The sequence below is a fragment of the Hirundo rustica genome, chromosome 3 (assembly GCF_015227805.2).
Source record: "Hirundo rustica isolate bHirRus1 chromosome 3, bHirRus1.pri.v3, whole genome shotgun sequence".
Lineage (NCBI taxonomy): Eukaryota > Metazoa > Chordata > Aves > Passeriformes > Hirundinidae > Hirundo > Hirundo rustica.
This window is the reverse complement of record NC_053452.1, coordinates 91,763,199-91,779,698: the sequence shown is the minus strand read 5'-3', so window position 1 is coordinate 91,779,698 and position 16,500 is coordinate 91,763,199. Positions and strand designations below refer to the sequence as shown.

General features: G+C 36.0%; 1 protein-coding gene across 1 annotated transcript in view; it reads right to left on the bottom strand.

Moving 5' to 3' along the window:
* Positions 1–890: 890 nt before the first annotated feature.
* Positions 891–16,500, bottom strand: part of COL21A1 (collagen type XXI alpha 1 chain) — an 80,385-nt gene continuing 64,775 nt past the window's right edge. The window contains exons 20-30 of the mRNA XM_040058694.2: positions 16,049–16,102; positions 14,706–14,759; positions 14,168–14,239; positions 10,806–10,841; positions 10,089–10,133; positions 8,008–8,040; positions 5,078–5,224; positions 4,940–4,994; positions 4,454–4,654; positions 2,918–2,995; positions 891–2,229 (exon numbers count right to left, since the gene is read on the bottom strand). Coding sequence (XP_039914628.1) covers positions 2,042–2,229; positions 2,918–2,995; positions 4,454–4,654; positions 4,940–4,994; positions 5,078–5,224; positions 8,008–8,040; positions 10,089–10,133; positions 10,806–10,841; positions 14,168–14,239; positions 14,706–14,759; positions 16,049–16,102 — 963 coding nt within the window. The 3' untranslated portion in view covers positions 891–2,041. The remainder of the gene's footprint in view (positions 2,230–2,917; positions 2,996–4,453; positions 4,655–4,939; positions 4,995–5,077; positions 5,225–8,007; positions 8,041–10,088; positions 10,134–10,805; positions 10,842–14,167; positions 14,240–14,705; positions 14,760–16,048; positions 16,103–16,500) is intronic.

Below are 16,500 nucleotides of genomic sequence, written 5' to 3'. Positions count from 1 at the left end.
TGAAAACCAGAAGACCAACCACCTCAAGTGTATGCCTATCAATGCACACAGCCTGGGGAACAAACAGGAGGAACTGGAGCACACTTGAAGGTTAGCATTAAAACAAATGTTTTAAATTTTGGAAGGGAAAATTTCAGCTCTCTCAGAGATAAATTGGGAAGGATTTCTTGGGAAGCTTCCATGAAGGATAAAGGAGCTAGCACATGCCAGGAATTTTTTTCTAAAATTCCCTTCCTGGAAGCACAAAAACAGTTCATCTCCTTTAAAGACAGAGAAGTAGGCAGAGCAAGAGATCACCTTGGCTTAACTGTGAGCTTCTGAGTCTGTTCAAAAGAGAAGTGATCCAGAGCTGGAAAAGCAAACACTAGTCAAGAACTACAAGGGCACTGCTACCATGCACAGAAATGCAGACAGAAATCCAAAAGCTGAGTTCAAATAGAAATTTGCCAGACTTATAAAACACTACAAGAAAGAGCCAATTAACAGATGCAAACTGGAAATTACTTACAGATCCTCAGTCAGTCATTCAGAAACAACCCCCCAGTAGGACTAATGGGGTGAAAAAACCACCGCTACTTTAAAAATTTAAGCTTGATATATGTGTTAATTTGATCAAATTAAATCATAAACAAAGCTACCAATCAGACTGGCTGAAAATCAAGAGGATTTTTCTGCAAGTAAGGAATTCTGGTCTTCTGTTTGTATTCACTGAAGTCAGAGGTCCTTCTGACTTGCTCTTGTTTGGTTGGTTTTGGTTTTGTCTCCTGTCAGAGTCATAATTCACTCAACCATACATCTTATTGGAAAGTGTGTCTTTTATTTTACCTTGAATGTCAAGCATATTAACAATCTCTGATAATAGGACAACAAGAAAATAACACATTAGAAAAAGTGACTTATGAAGCATTGGTTAACTTAATACAGGACTCTGCCTTAATTTAAGAAATGGATTTTAAATTCTCATGGGAACTGTGCCTTTGCTCTTTATGTAAAAGCAAGCAATACACCTCATTAGCAAAGCATACAATGAAAATTACACACAGCTGGCTTAAAATGAAAAAGAAAACAGAATAACAAACATTGCAGCTGGTCAGCCACCAGTTAGACCTTTCTCCTTGGAAACCTGCTTCTTCAATTCGGCAAGCAGTCCTTGAGCAGAAACAGCAAAGGGTATATAACTTGATACTTCATTATGCAGAACTGTTGCACTGGGGTTGTACAAACATTTTAAAATCTTTAATTTTGTCAAATCATAACTAAAGCCAGATATGTCCATTTTTTCTCTTTTTTATTTTTAATGCTATTTTCATATGAGCTGAATCACCCGCACGGAAACTTTTGCCAGTACCATCTTCAATAAAACCTTGGCCCTTGAACTTGTAGTTCTACCCTTGCATTTCATCTTGGTTTTAAGCAGAGCAGCACGGGAAAATAGGTGACATTTCTTCTGTGATGAGTCCAAATATCTGCCTTAATTCATAAAAATCTGATAACACACTTTCACTCACATCTGGAGCACGACATATGAAATGTACATAACAGAATGAAATTTGCACACATATGAAGTCAAAGCCAGCCACATTCTTTCAGAATCAAATACGGTATATGTTGGCTGCATGTGAAAATTTTCACAGTTATTTATACCTGACCAATGCCATTTAAGACCTAATTCTGCTCCCAGTGGTGTTCCCAGCAATTTCGCAAAGGAATTTCTTTTGTAAAAAGAGGTAAAAGGAGAATGATAAGACACTTAAATACTAAATACCAAATATTATAGTTAGTTTTATTTCTGTAAAAACTGATAATCTCTTTAAAAATACTTGAGATTCAACCAGTGCAAGGTATAAAAAAATGTGACTGGAGTTTCAGAGTTTCTTGTCTAAAGCAATGTATAACATTTGAGACCATTATTTATAATGCTTTTAATGTCAGAGGTACTTTTGTTCCTTCTTATGGGATTATTGCTGGTCACCTTCCTGAGATTTGAACGACCATGAAAGATAAGCACCAAAACTATTCCTCTAAATTATCATATCACAAATTAATAATTTGGTCCTTTTCTAAATGGATCTCTCCCCACAATGACACTAAAACACAGTGCTGGGTCACAAATTCCAGGGGGTCCAACTGGTCCTGGCATTCCTGGAGTGCCACGATCTCCATCTTTACCAGGCTGCCCACGCTCTCCAGGACGTCCTTCCTTACTCATGCCTGGTGGACCTTCAGGACCTTAACAACACACATGCAATAAATAAATAAATGCAATACTATTAAAATGAAAATGAGCAAAATGGACCCACAATGCCCCCGCTCTTTGGTGAAGTATGCAGATAAAGAAAATTTCATTTCCTGCAAAGGCAATTCTTGTCACAAACTGCTTGTATATTTATATAAACAACATGATATCTTATAAAGATTTTTTTAAAGCATGTGCAAAACACTTTAAATAAAGGTAACTTTTAAAGGGAAACATACAATCTGGAACTACCATGGCAAGAATCAGTCCCTTTATTCCTATCTGTTTCTCTGGTTTTGGATGGGGCCTTAATATGTCTTCCAAATGCTCAACTTTACATTTTGTATGTATACACTAATGTTACGAAGAATATTTCCCTCATTATAAGTCACATGATCACATTAGGGCTCAGTTTTCAGATATAGTTGACTTCACGATCCACCTATCAAGAAACAGCAGCCTCAGATACTAATCTCTACAGGACCTGTCTTATATTAAATAATGTATTATATGGCAATTTATGAGGTATCCAAGAGAAAGGCATTACCGTAAATATATTTGGTAAATAAGATGTGTACAAACTATGTACTTTTTTTTCAAATTACATCAAAATTTTTTCTAAACCACACTTTAAAAAATTATTAATATGCACTGAATCTGCAAACCTGAACCATCTCTCACCTGGAGGTCCTGGGGGGCCTTGGATCCCAGGAACACCAACACCTTGATTGCCTTTTGCACCATTCTTCCCAGGCAGTCCTATGAATTAGCAAACACATGCATATCTTTGCACATAATTTTCATCCAATGAAGTCAGAAATCAGCATTTGATAATATTTAGTGAATTAAATATGTAATATTTTGAAAGCAAATAATGGGATGCAAAACAAGGCTTTTCTTGTAATCTGCACAGTGTCACTGGTTCTAAATTATGCTAATTTCTACTGAATTGAGTTGATGTAGCAATAGTTAAGCAGACAGACACTATCAGCTGGGTATAGAGGGCATAGATGATAGGTAATTAAGAAATTTGCTGTTATTGCCTTCCTATCAGCAAAGTTTTTAATATGTTGTATAAAGGAGGTGTAAGTTTTTCATCATAATCCCTGTGGAATACAGAATATATAGAAAATGTTCCACAACACACACAGCAGAATTAAATTTCCACCAAAGAAATGCTGTGAGGGTCAAAATAAGAGCTCTCTTATTACACTAGTACAACCCAGTAAATTCAGATTCTTCATAGATACATTATCTGTTTTTCCAGCTTTATGGAATAACCAGAATTGCTAGTGTCAGCTCCAGAGAAAAACTGAATATTCTCCTGTTGGAGATTAAATTATAAAAGTACTACAGGCAAATCATCATCACATACAAAATGAATTTGGTGCGGTAGGTCACAGGTAGTAAGCCACAAAGAAAGTAAATATTTATCAACTATTTGTCTGCTTACCATTGGCACACTACCAGCTAGCTGTTATTTCATACAGCTTTCCTGATTATTTTGATGTTACCAAATTATGGACTTCACCTAGTCTCTTGCTTTAGTTCCAGACTACATATGCATACTTAATATAAAGTCTGTAAATGCATCACAGAAATCAAATGGAATGCTTTGACAGTTGAGTTACCTGACAGCCTAAACCTTAGCCCGCCTAAAAAGAATCCAGAATGTTTAAGAAAATCATAAAGAAAGGAGCAAAAGTCTTTTTTAGATAAATAGAATGAAAGGACAAAAAGTCAGGAGATCAAAGGGAGCGTAAAAGTTGTTAGATGTCAAACATCAACAACAGATATTAAGTAGCCAGTGACTAAGTACTGTTCCTTATAACAACAGAAACAAACAAGTTTGGAAGAAAAGAAACCAGAAAACATGGAAATACTTCAAAATATATGTCTAGGCATATTTGATGTAAAAAATACTCTAAATGCAGGTAGAAACTTTACATGAGACTAAGAACTCTCTAAAAAGATCAGAACAGAGTTTGGCTACAGTAGAACTGAACAATAACTATCTGGCTGTGTTCTTGTATTCTGTCTCCTGTCACTTGTTTCCTGAAGGTGGTGAAACATCCACGCTGCTCCATGTTCACAACTCCGTTCAGCCAAACAAGTCCAGCTACCCTCTTACGGCACCCTGCACTGATCCCATTCAGAACTTGAAGTAGAAAACCAAGGCATAAAGTCCTTTAGCACCGTGACACATGCACGCTGTACCTCTTGTCCCACGAGCCCCAGGGCGACCTGGCATGCCCATCAGCCCTGGAATGCCATCATTCCCTGGTAAACCAGGAAATCCTCTTGGGCCTTCAGGGCCTCTTGGACCTGGTGGTCCTGGAAGTCCTGGGGGAGCACTTTGGGACTGACAATGGTTACAGTTTTGTAGTCTTCCAGTCTGGAGAATGGCAGGCAACTGGGCTGGGAGAATTCAAACCAAATATTGATTAAAGTGTTGCAACAATACAAGTATTGCCCTCAACCACTAACACAAAATCAGTTCCCACTCTTAAGATTATATAATACTTTTAGGAAACAAGATGGTAAAGCATGGAGCCTGTGATGTGGAAATATAGTTCCACACCTGTAGGAAAAAATAAACTGGCAATATGGAACATGCTTTCAAAAAAGCATTTTGATAATTATCAGGAAACTTCTTTAGAACTTCAAACAAAGAAACAACAGTACAGAAGCTTTCAAACTTACTTCTCAGTACATCTGAACACACCTGTCGAATAAACTCTTCTGAAAATTCTCGTGCCTGCGTTGAACAGAGAACAGAGCATGCCATTATTTCTGGCTTTTAAGGAACACAGAATGAAAAGTTTGAAGTCATATACATACAGGTTTTCCATCTGATCCAGGTGGTCCTGGGGGTCCTCTATCTCCTGGCTGACCTCTGAGGCCAGGAGGTCCAATCAAACCCTGGACACCAGATTCTCCTTTTTGTCCACTGATGCCTCGAACACCTGGATCGCCTTTCTCACCTTTCTGGAATGAAAAATCAATGAAAAATATGTTCACAGATCATTTGGAAGGTAGCACAAAACAAACATTCTGAGAAACCTTTACTGAAGTTCTTCATAAAATTAATGTGATGCCAGTGAAAATTAACTTCTTATTGATGAGATCTATTTTGCTAAAATGTATTGAAGATTTCAGATTCCTTAGTAGTTGTTTCAGATAAAATTACTAAAGAGAACTAGAAATCAATTATCTCCTCTTAACTTCAGGACCCATTTATTATTCATTATTTACACATGGAAGGAAGGGGTTTATTCACTTTTTCCTCAGAATAAGAAAAATTCTTATAGTATGTTAAAATCCTTAGAAGACCAGAAAAATTGGATGTGAAAATCTGGCACCACTGAAATTCCTGGAAACTTAAAATAATAATAATAAACCTTTTACCTTGTATCTGCAGTGTATAAGACAAAGGAAAAAATAACCTTATTTCAGTTAGGGATTTTTTTGCTGCCTTTTTTTTTTTTTTTTCCATCTAATCGATAGTAACTGTAGTCTGTTTGCGTCACTGGAAAAGGTAAAAAAAATGCTGAAAAAATTTTAAATACATCTTCACCAAAGCAATGGTACTATGTATGGAATTACCTACTGTAATAGTTCAGTGGAATTCTTTCCCTGCTCTGGAGCCAACAAAACATCAGTTGGTGCCCAAGATTAAAGTCAGTATACTGTGTTTGCTCCCTTATGAGTTTTTTCCTCCCATGTTTGCACAGCTTCTGAATAACATATTAGTTGCTGAAAAATTTTCTTTCTCCACTTCCAACAATCTTAGATGGAATTGTGAGAACAGGACTATTATACATGACAAACTTACTGAAGCAAATAATAGAAATTTAAGAAATACTCGTGCATACAGTCTCAATAGACTTACAGTGAATTTTAAATTACGGTATTTATATTACTTTGCAACATCTCCTGTATTAATTACCAAGATTCTTCACATCAGAAAAATTCAAAGCTTTCTGGCTTGGTCTATATTAGTAACAATGCCCAGAACTCTATACATGGACTGCTACAGGGTAACAAGCTTTAAATTCAGAGGGAGATTAATCAGTTTTATGAGCTGGGCTGTAAAATCAGACAGGTAGTTCATGCTCTTAAAGAAACAGAGAAATGAGACAAAATGTGACAGATGTCAGTCAGGTGCCGCAGAGTACTGCTGGAAGGGTGGCCGGTTCAGGGGTGTGACCTGAACAGCAGTCCATACCTTCAAAAGTCATACATTAATTCAGATACAACTTCTTCCAAAGTTGTAGTTCTAATTTATTTTCTTGATATTGTCATCTCGAATGTAGTAGCCACAGAGAAGGGATCCTCTTAGTTACCTCATGTAGATTTGTACTTGCTCATTTCTAGTACATAATTGCAAAGATGTTTTTTTCATTTAAACAGTCAGCAAGGCTTAGAGATAAACACACGGTGCTTATGAAGCTACCTGTGGCTATACTAGAAACTATATGTGCTGAGATCTGAAATCTTGTTGGGTTTATAGCTAGGAGGGGTTTTGTTTTGGTTTTTAATTTTAATTCCTTTTACCCCTATGGACTATATTTACATAAAGGACTTGAAAGCTGAGCTATCTGAACTAAATGTTAAAGGGGCTAGAAGGCATTAAGAACCAGAGAATACTGGGGAAATAGCATCTATTGTAGAACAATATTAGAGGCAAGAAGCCAGCACAAAAACACCAGGAGAAAAGGTTGGAAGCATCAGCAGAACTGCCCGAAGAACTTGCCAAGAAATAACCGAAACTGTAGGGGGAAAATTTTCGGCAATATATCTTGGTTTTTTTATTGTTCAACCACATGCATGTGAGGCCTTGTTTGCAATTGGCAAAGAAAGGCAAAGAAAGGAAAAACAGCTCAGTTAAGTGCTGAGACTTACAGGCTGAAGAAACTTTTTAGAAATCAGTCTAACAAAACCCCTATTTTATGGAAATAGAAAATAAACTAATTACATAGGTTTGATAAGTGGCTTTTATAATGACATCATTATAGTTTAATATATAGTAACAAATTAATTAAATTAATTTCCAGTAGAAATATTTTATTGCCGTGATTTACAATATTTAAGGAGACTAATTCAATAGCATACAACGAATCTTCTACCAGTTTTGGCAATAATTTAACAAAACATCTATAAGCCAAACAGAAACTGAAGTATTTCCTAGAACCACAGAAGCATATGAAACAACTTATCTATTAAATGGATAAAATAATTTCATCATCAGAATGGAACTTCCAAGTAATGTATCCAGCTATTGTTATGTAACAATGCTTTAAGGAAAAAGGTTGAACAAAAAATATCTAAAAAATTTGAAGGAGAATTAAGATTAATGGGATAGCATATACTCTGATTTTACAAAATATTGAAATAAATATTAACCAACAAAATTAATATTTGAAATGCCAATTTTTAAATAACATGCAACACAATGATTCTTTTTCTTTAGTTATTTCCTCTATTCGACCAATCCTTTCTCTTTTTTTGTTGGTTGGCTTCTTGGCTTTTTAATTCTCTTAAAATATATGCTTGAGTTCAATAATTTTTGAATGAAATGTATATCTCGTGCTGTCTCTTTATAACTAATACTTTTTTTTTCTTATGTTTTTCAATTTCCCATTTGTTGCTTATAGACATGTGAATGTCTAGTTTAGTACGACTAAACACACATTTTAAAGATCACATAATTTGCAGAAACAAATGGACTAATTTTGTAATACCATATTTATCATTGCAAAAATACATACCTCTCCTCGTTCTCCGCTCAATCCTTCTATTCCCTTTAAAAAACAAGATGAAAAAGAAATTTAAAATGCAGGCTGAGCCAAATTACTTGGAATCAAAAAATAATATTTTTTGTCCTTCATTTTCAGTAATCAATCACAAATGTTAATTTTTAAAGATTCTCTAATTGCTATAGTACAAAACCCAAAACTGCATATAATGGTGAAAAAATTATATCAGAGTAAATGAACACTTCAGTATTATCTTTAATATCATGTACCAAGAGGATAAGCTGGGAATATATCACACATATTATAAACATATAAACATAATATAGACTTAAGAGATAAAACCTTATTTGCTTTACGAAAGAAATAATGTGTCCTAACAGAAGTAAATTCCTGATTCAAACTGTTTAATAGTCTTACTAGGCAGAAATTAATTTCAGAGCCTTTGAAATACAGACTCAGTGGTAAGGCAGATTTTGACTGCTAGCAAATTATTCTGGTGTCATTTCTGCCAAATGTTTCAATGGTGTTACTGACCACTGTGTTCCATGGCAAGACGGCAATTCACTTTTCTGATTCACTCTTATGGACAAGGAAATCTGTATTGTGTCTTGGAGTCTTGAGAATGCTCGGAAAGACCTTGTGTTGTCTACTAAATGGTTTTTTTGGTTGTCGACCAAACCAGATAAGCATGGGAAACAATTTCAGACTCAGTCTGTTTTATTTTTTAAGCTTTCTCCAAAAGAAAAAAGCAAGCAAGCAACAGCAATTCAGTTGCATCATTGTATCTGAAAAAAAAGTTTTCTTTCACTATCACTTTGTTTTCCCTTATGACTAAAATAATAAAGATATGAAAAAATTGTCCACTATTTGCAAAATAAATAAACAGAAAGTTTAAATTGTAAAGTGTTAGTCTAGGACATCACATTTGGTTAATTCAATGACTTGTCTTTTAGTTTAAAGTATTTTCTTTTTAAAAAATCTCCTCAGGTTTAATAATGAAATATTTTCAACCTACATATCTCTGAGAGGGTTAACTAACATGCAGTCTAGATCTCCTGCCCAGAATCCCTGGGATTCGGGTCCATCTGGCTAGGCAGGCAGCTGTATTAATGTCATAATTCTGAAAAAAGCAACTGTGGATTCCTTCCAAGTCTAGTTTTAGATATGTACCTCTGAAAAACACTTCTCTGTTTAGACATGACAAAGATTATGCAGCTAACAAGTATTTATAAATACTAACAGCTATTTTCTGTGGTATAACAAGATTGCCAACTATGACACAATCAGAATACACTGGCCTGGAGTTAAAGAGAAACAACTGGATCTCACTGATTTACAGCTGAAACAGGAAACATCTGTAATTTATGAGCACAGACTATGTCAATAATGACTCCCAGTATAGTCTAGGAGGTAATGAACTGTATGAAAGTATAGCATGGTACATGCAAATTCTTAGCATGTCAAATATCACCCTTATAACCTTCACACAAAAGCAACTTTTTGCTGTTATCTGCATTTTATATTACTTATAATTATTTTATAAAAATATTCTATAATTAAGGCTTTACTACAATAATAAAAGAAATGCACTTATGGTCTGTTCCCCAAGATATAGTATCACAGAACACAGGAACATGTTGGTTGGAAGTGACCTCCTTGGATTCAACTTTCTTTGCAGAACAGATGCAGCTTGATCATCTTAACATTCTGTCCAGACACGTTTTGCCACAATATCTATGAGCAGTGTTTGACTCATAGTGTTTGACCACCCTCAAAGCAAAATGTTTTTCCTGTATATCAAGTTCCTGTGTTCCAACTCATACGCATTTCCTCTGATCCTTCAGCTGTGCACAGCTGAGAGAAGCGTTGTGCCATCTTCTCTGTATGTGTTATATTTGTTATTTAAAAAATACTAAGAGTGTTTAAGAGGTGATTTATACAACTGTGTCATCACTTTGTACATAAATATATTTCACCTGATGCAAAAGCCTGTAAGTGTTGATGGAAGAAGTGTTAAGAAACAAATATGAATCGTGGCCTCAAACTAGGATCACTGTGGCTGTCTTGAAGTAGGATCATAATTTCGACAGTACCTGTAAGCCTGGATTTCCTTGTCTTCCTTTTTCTCCTTTCAGTCCCTTCAGAAAAGAAGCACATTTTATAAAATATAGATTTTTCTGGTACACATAATTAAACTATCAAAACAATAATGCAAGCAGCTAAAACCTCATTCTAAACGAAGACGAATCAATCTGAAAAGTTACTCATCAAAGAGATCAGTGCAGAAACTGTGCAGAATAAATTTCTACCCTGAACACAGAGGAACCAAGCCAGGATCCAAGTAATAACAGGAAATTCTTCTTTTTCTTGTAGGCATTTCCAAGATTTTAGATAACAAGGAGGAAAATACCACATGCTAATAGTAATGTGAGGCCAGGTGGAGTTACTTTGACTGTGTTTCTGTGATCTTGCAGCGCCCTGCAGGCAGGGACAGAGTGCATCCTGCGACAGTCCTGAGGGATGTCCCAGGCCTCTGAGGCAGCAGCACAACCTGCAGCCCTGTGCCTGCACCATTGCTAGGATCACACAACTCTGCACCAAATGCCAACAGCCTGCTCAGGTGCCAGGAAATGCAGCTGAAAACTCATGCTGGCCATACTGGACAGATTTCCTTGAAGGAGAGTTACTGCTGCTACTCAAGTTAACCTTCTGTGGAGTTTAATCTTAAAAAAACCCTGTCTGAATTAATACCTAAGATTTGTATAAATAGCAATGCCAGATGATTTCATTAGAAAAAAAATTTTATATACCTGCATACCAGTGTCACCTTGGTTTCCTTTCTCACCCTGTAAAATATTAGAAGAAAAGTCTCCATTTAAACGAATCACCTCTAAAACATGTAGTCTGTGGTCTAATTTAACACAGTAATTACAAGAGAAAACATCTTGCTTTTTCTTACACTGAAAGAAAACAAGCAAGTACACAAGAAAAGTCCAGAAAGCTATACTAAAAAAGGACTTTGTAATCAAAACAACTATCAAAAAGAAAGTAGATACTCACATAACAAGTAAAAAATTTAAAAATATAGTGGATACTCACATACCAAGTAAAAAATTTAAAAATACATCATAATGAGGTGGCAAATCCAGCAGGATTTTATCTACACAGTGCATGGGAGTGGAGAGGACGTAGGCAGGAAGGCAGGCAATGTTTCTCATGGGTTAAATTTTAGCTGAATGCACCATGCAGAAATTATGCAAAACAAACAAAGAGAAAAAAAGTATTTTTTCATCACAAATCCCCCCTCCATATTTAAATTAAATCAAAATATTTAAGGATTTAGCTCCATTTCCACCTGCTTGTTTTGCCTTGAAATGTTTAAAGTAAATAATAGTGGGGGCATTTGCAATGAGATGGTGTAAACAGTGCTTAGAAGCCAGGCATGTAGTTGTATCAACTTGTCTGAACACCCTCTAATTGACATTGGAGAGAAACATGCAGTGCATGAAAACTATTCTTTCCAATTAGCAACAGAGGTATAAAATATGTACTCCAAAAATGTGCCTATCTCTCTTCATTAACTGAAAAAGAAACTTAAAAGTTACGGGAGACGGCTCTAACTCTGACATTTTATGTTTAAATAGACATAAATCAAAATGCTGAACCATAAACATAGCAGCTCATGAAATAAAGGACAGATCTGCAGGGAGTGTGCAAAACTGCATTCAATAAAAAAATAATTAGAATGGAGATTTTTGGGTCTGTTTTGTCAGCTTTCTTGTAAGAGCCAAAACTTTGTGTGTTTGATAGATTTTTTGGTGTTTTGGGGTTTTTTTTGTGGGTGGGTAGTGTTTTTTTTTGTTTTTTTTTTTGTTTTTTGTTTTTTTTAATGTGTGTGTGGTTTTTTGTGGGTTTTTGTTGTTGTTGTTTGGGTTTTTTTGGGTTTTGTGTTTGGTGGTGTTTTTTGGTTTTTTTGTTGGGTGAAAAATAAAAGAATGTTAAATTAAATGTTAAACAGTAGTGGAGATTTTTGCCATGGCAAATATTTTCCTGACTGAAAATCCCAGAACATATGAAAACATTCATGCCAGCTGTAGTGTTTTGTTGTATTGTACTTGAATGTAAAATATTCCATTGTTTTAAGTTCTAAAATCATCTATAGCTAAAAGGCTTCACTTTTACTGTCAGATGCCCAAACTGCGCTTTTCTTCCTGAATAATTCCAGTTTGTCATTGAACTTCTAACTCCAGCTAAATTGCATCAATAAATGACCTTCTCAAAGACTTCTTCAGTTTAAAATTTAGAGAAGCTTCATCAATTTTAACAGAATCACCTTTTATAAAATATTATTGTCTTAGTACATGCGCCTTGCATAACCCCTAGATATTGAATTGAATATATAGTGATAATGAAACTTATTAAACTATAATTGACACTGACTCCATGATCAATGGAGTCAATGTAAGGCATGTCCAAATATGTGTCTACTGACATGTGAAGTACTCTAGAATATATAAGACATGTATATGAGGCTGGCATATATGATGCTGGGACATAGAAGAAGAGTGTGCCCTTTGGAGCAGAAGATGAACTCTGTTGGAATACTTCTGCATTCATAAAACTTCAATTATAACACCATGCTTCTATCTTACTCTATCCTTCAGTGTTTCTCTTCTTATGAAAGTGAAATGCCTGATTTAATTCTATTTCTCCAATGCCTTATTGGGTCTGGCTGAGGAGTTCATTTTCTCCATAGCAGCCCTCACAGTGCTGTCCTTTGCACTGGTGGCTAGAAAGGTGTTTATAGCACACCAGTGCTTTGGGTATTGCTGAGCAGAGCTCCCTGCAACATCAAGGCTTTTTCTCCAAATACACCCCCCTTTTCCTATAAATTAGGGCCAGGCAAGGTCTTGGGTGGAGACACAAATTCCGGCTAGGTGGAGAAGGGATTGAGAGCAGCCCTGTAGAGAAGGGCTTGTGCGTGTTGATAGATGAGAAACTTAACACGACCTGGCAATGTGTACTTCTAACCCAGAAAACCAACTGCATCCTGGGCTGCATCAAAAGCAGTGTGGGCAGCAGGGCAAGGGATGCAATTCTTCCCCTCTACCCCACTCTCCTGAGACTCCATCTGTGTCCAGCTTCAGGGCCCCCAACATAAGAAGGACATGGATCTGCTGGATGAAGTCCAGAAGAGGGCCATGAAGATGATTTAGACAGCTGGAGCATCTCTTTCATGAAGGCAGACTGAGAGAGCTGGGGTTGTTCAGCCCAGAGAAGGCTCTGGGGAGACCTTAGAGCAGCCTTCCAGTACACAAAAGGGGCTTAGAAGAGAGCTGGGTCTGTAATGATAGGACAAGATGGAATGGCTTCAAACTGAAACTAAGCTTATTAGGAAGAAATTCCTTATTTTGAGGATGGTGAGGCACAGAGACAGGTTACTCAGAGAAGGTGTGGATATCTCCTCCCTATAAGTGTTCAAGGCCAGGTTGGATGGGCTTTGAGCCACTTTGTCTAGTGGAAGGAAGTGTCCCTGCCCACAACATGGGGCTTGGAACTAGATTATCTTTAAGGTCCCTTCCCACACAACCATTCTAAGGTTCTACGGCATAGCCAGGACACGTGACCTAAACTGAAAGGGATATTCCATCCCATAAGACATCTGCTTAGCAATAAAAGCTAAAGGAAAGGGGAAGGAGAGGAAGTTTCATTATTGTGACATTTGTCTTCCAAACCTCTATGTGTACTGAAGTCCTGCTTACTGGGAATTGGTGGGACAACACATGCTGACATGAAGCAGAGAATAAATATTTTTACTTTGCTTCAACACATGGCCTTTCCTTTTGCATTATTAAACTGCTTTTATCTTGACCCATGAGCTTTCTCCCATCTTATTTTCTTGATTTTTCCCTGTCCTGCTTAAAAGGGGAGTGATAGAGTGGCTTGGTGGGCATCTGGCATTCATCCAAGGTCAGCTCACCACAAATGCCTTCACATCAAGGCCTTTATCCTTCAGAAGAAAAATTTCAGAATGGACATACTATTGCTTTAAATGTGTCCAAGTGTTATAATAATGTATTTAGAGAGAGGATTTTGTGAAATAACAATCAATTATAAGAAAAGCACTTCCAAAAAAAGATGCAATTAATGTAAAACTGGAAAAAATACTTACCTTTACTCCCTGGTTACCAGGAATGCCTGGGTAGCCTGGTTCACCTGGAGCCCCTGGTACTCCTAGATCTCCCTGAATAATACAACAGCTGTGTGTCAGTGATGTGCTGTGTGTAAAAACACACACTGCATGTTTCTCAAGGCCACATTATACACTTTGGCTATGATATTTTGAAATTTTATAACTGAAGATGATTGAAATGTCTGAAGGATTTTTGAAGGGATGGTGAATATAGAGAAGCCACATCCAATATCTATTTTTATTAAGCTGATGTTTCAAAATTACACAAAAAATACTACCTCAAGTAACAACATCTGCATTTTTGAACTTCACATCTGATTTTTACAGCCTAAAATCTAGTATAAAATTAATAAGAATATGTCATCAAATGGATTCTAATGCAATGTGATATTATCTACTGTTTTACTGTGAAAATAAACTGCCTTACTAACCAGGGGAAATAATGGAAAATTAGTAAATCATGAAAAAGTAAATGAATTCCTTCTTTGACTAGAATGTTTCCCAGAATTATATTTACCTTGTCTCCTGATGATCCTGGTTTCCCCTGTATTCCTGGTTCACCTTTATCACCCTATATAACAAGGCAGGAGTGTCACTGATACATCATTATGTTTTGTCACATGTGGTATGACTAGCAAACATAAACAGACACTGTTGAGAAATTGACTTTTAAAAACAGTCACAGGTAGTGACTGAAAGGTTGAAGTTCTTCTCCATTACATGTAGACTGAAGGTCTTTCTCTCAAGAAAGATGAGATACTGATGACAAAATGTGATCTGCCAGCTTCTGCCCAATCTCCACCTGTGTCATTTGTCTCACACGTTTGTGTGTACTGACTTCAGATTTCCATTAACTTATTTAATTGTCGAAGTCAAAATATTTTTTATGTCTTGGCTTTTATTGCAGCCTATGGAACTAGACATATATTCAGCATGAGGATTTGTATTAAATCTAAGAATTATTGACTACTTTGTCATGGACTTCTGTTATAATGAGCTTATTAAGAATGATTCTCTTAGAAACAGTTTATATTCTAAGTGAAATATATATACAAAATAAAAGCATTTTTTACCGACAAAAATTAAGCTAATTAATTTTTAGTCATATCATAGGTATTCAATCTTCTTGACCATAGAAAACATTGACACAGAAAACACTTAAAAAATGCTACTGCCAGTATACAATTATAAATACTTTTGTTATTGGCACTTTTGGATGTAAGATAATGTATGGGGGGAAAGGGATCTAAATGCGAATACAAAGTTTGGGAAATGGATTCTATATTCCTAAATATTCTCTAATTCAATGCTTACTTACAATTCAACCCAAAACTCATTTTGGAATAAATTAAAAGGTCACACTAACCAATCTGAATTTGTAGCATTTATTTTAGCTTTTAAGAACATTGGTAAAATTAGTTCTTGCTGTAGCTGCAGTGCAATCAATAAAGTTACATCTGAAATAAGTTTGGCTCCTTTGGTGGAAGAAACAGCACATAACATTATTGAACACAATTAAAATGTAAATAAATGTAACATGGGAAAGTTCAGATGTATACTGAGAATTATCTGGTTTCCAACATTGCAGAACATTTTCCAGGACTCTTAAAGCTGAAGCAAAGTCTCATGTCCATTTCCACAATTGTTTCAAACCTCACGGGATGACAGGCGCCATTTACTGAGTCATATTAACCTCTCTTGAGAGTGAACTATCGTAGAAGGTAACACAGGAAAATCATACAGCTGCTCACCAATATTCAATACACCAAAAAATGAGCTGCAAAGTCCTGGCATAGTCCAGATCAAATTTGCATACAAAGCAGTCATTTATCAAATTCCCAAGCAAATTGACTCACTTACCTTAGGCCCAGGAGCTCCAGGGAGACCAAGTGAACCTTCTGGCCCCATCAAACCCTATTTATTTACGAAAAAGACAGAGACATTTCTGTACTAAGACAGAGGAATAATGAGTTTGGTATTGTATTAGTAGCATCAATATTCTATTTCTTTAGTGAAATAAACAGTAAATACAATGTCTTTTATCTTATTACTATACAGGCTATAGTTTTGATACAGTACAGTGGATTATTTAGACCTCCTATGATCTAATGAAGGGCGACTGTGCATAGGGAAAAAAAAAACGTACAGGAGGAAAGAACAGTGCTGTCATGGAATACTCCTGAAGAAAAAATTCTTCAACTCAAGACCCAGTCTGTAATGTGTCCTTAGTTACAACTGAAAGTGACACAGAAGTTTCTTGGTTTCTGTTTAGGGTTTCCAAAACCAGCAAAAATATTTGTGGCATTTCATAA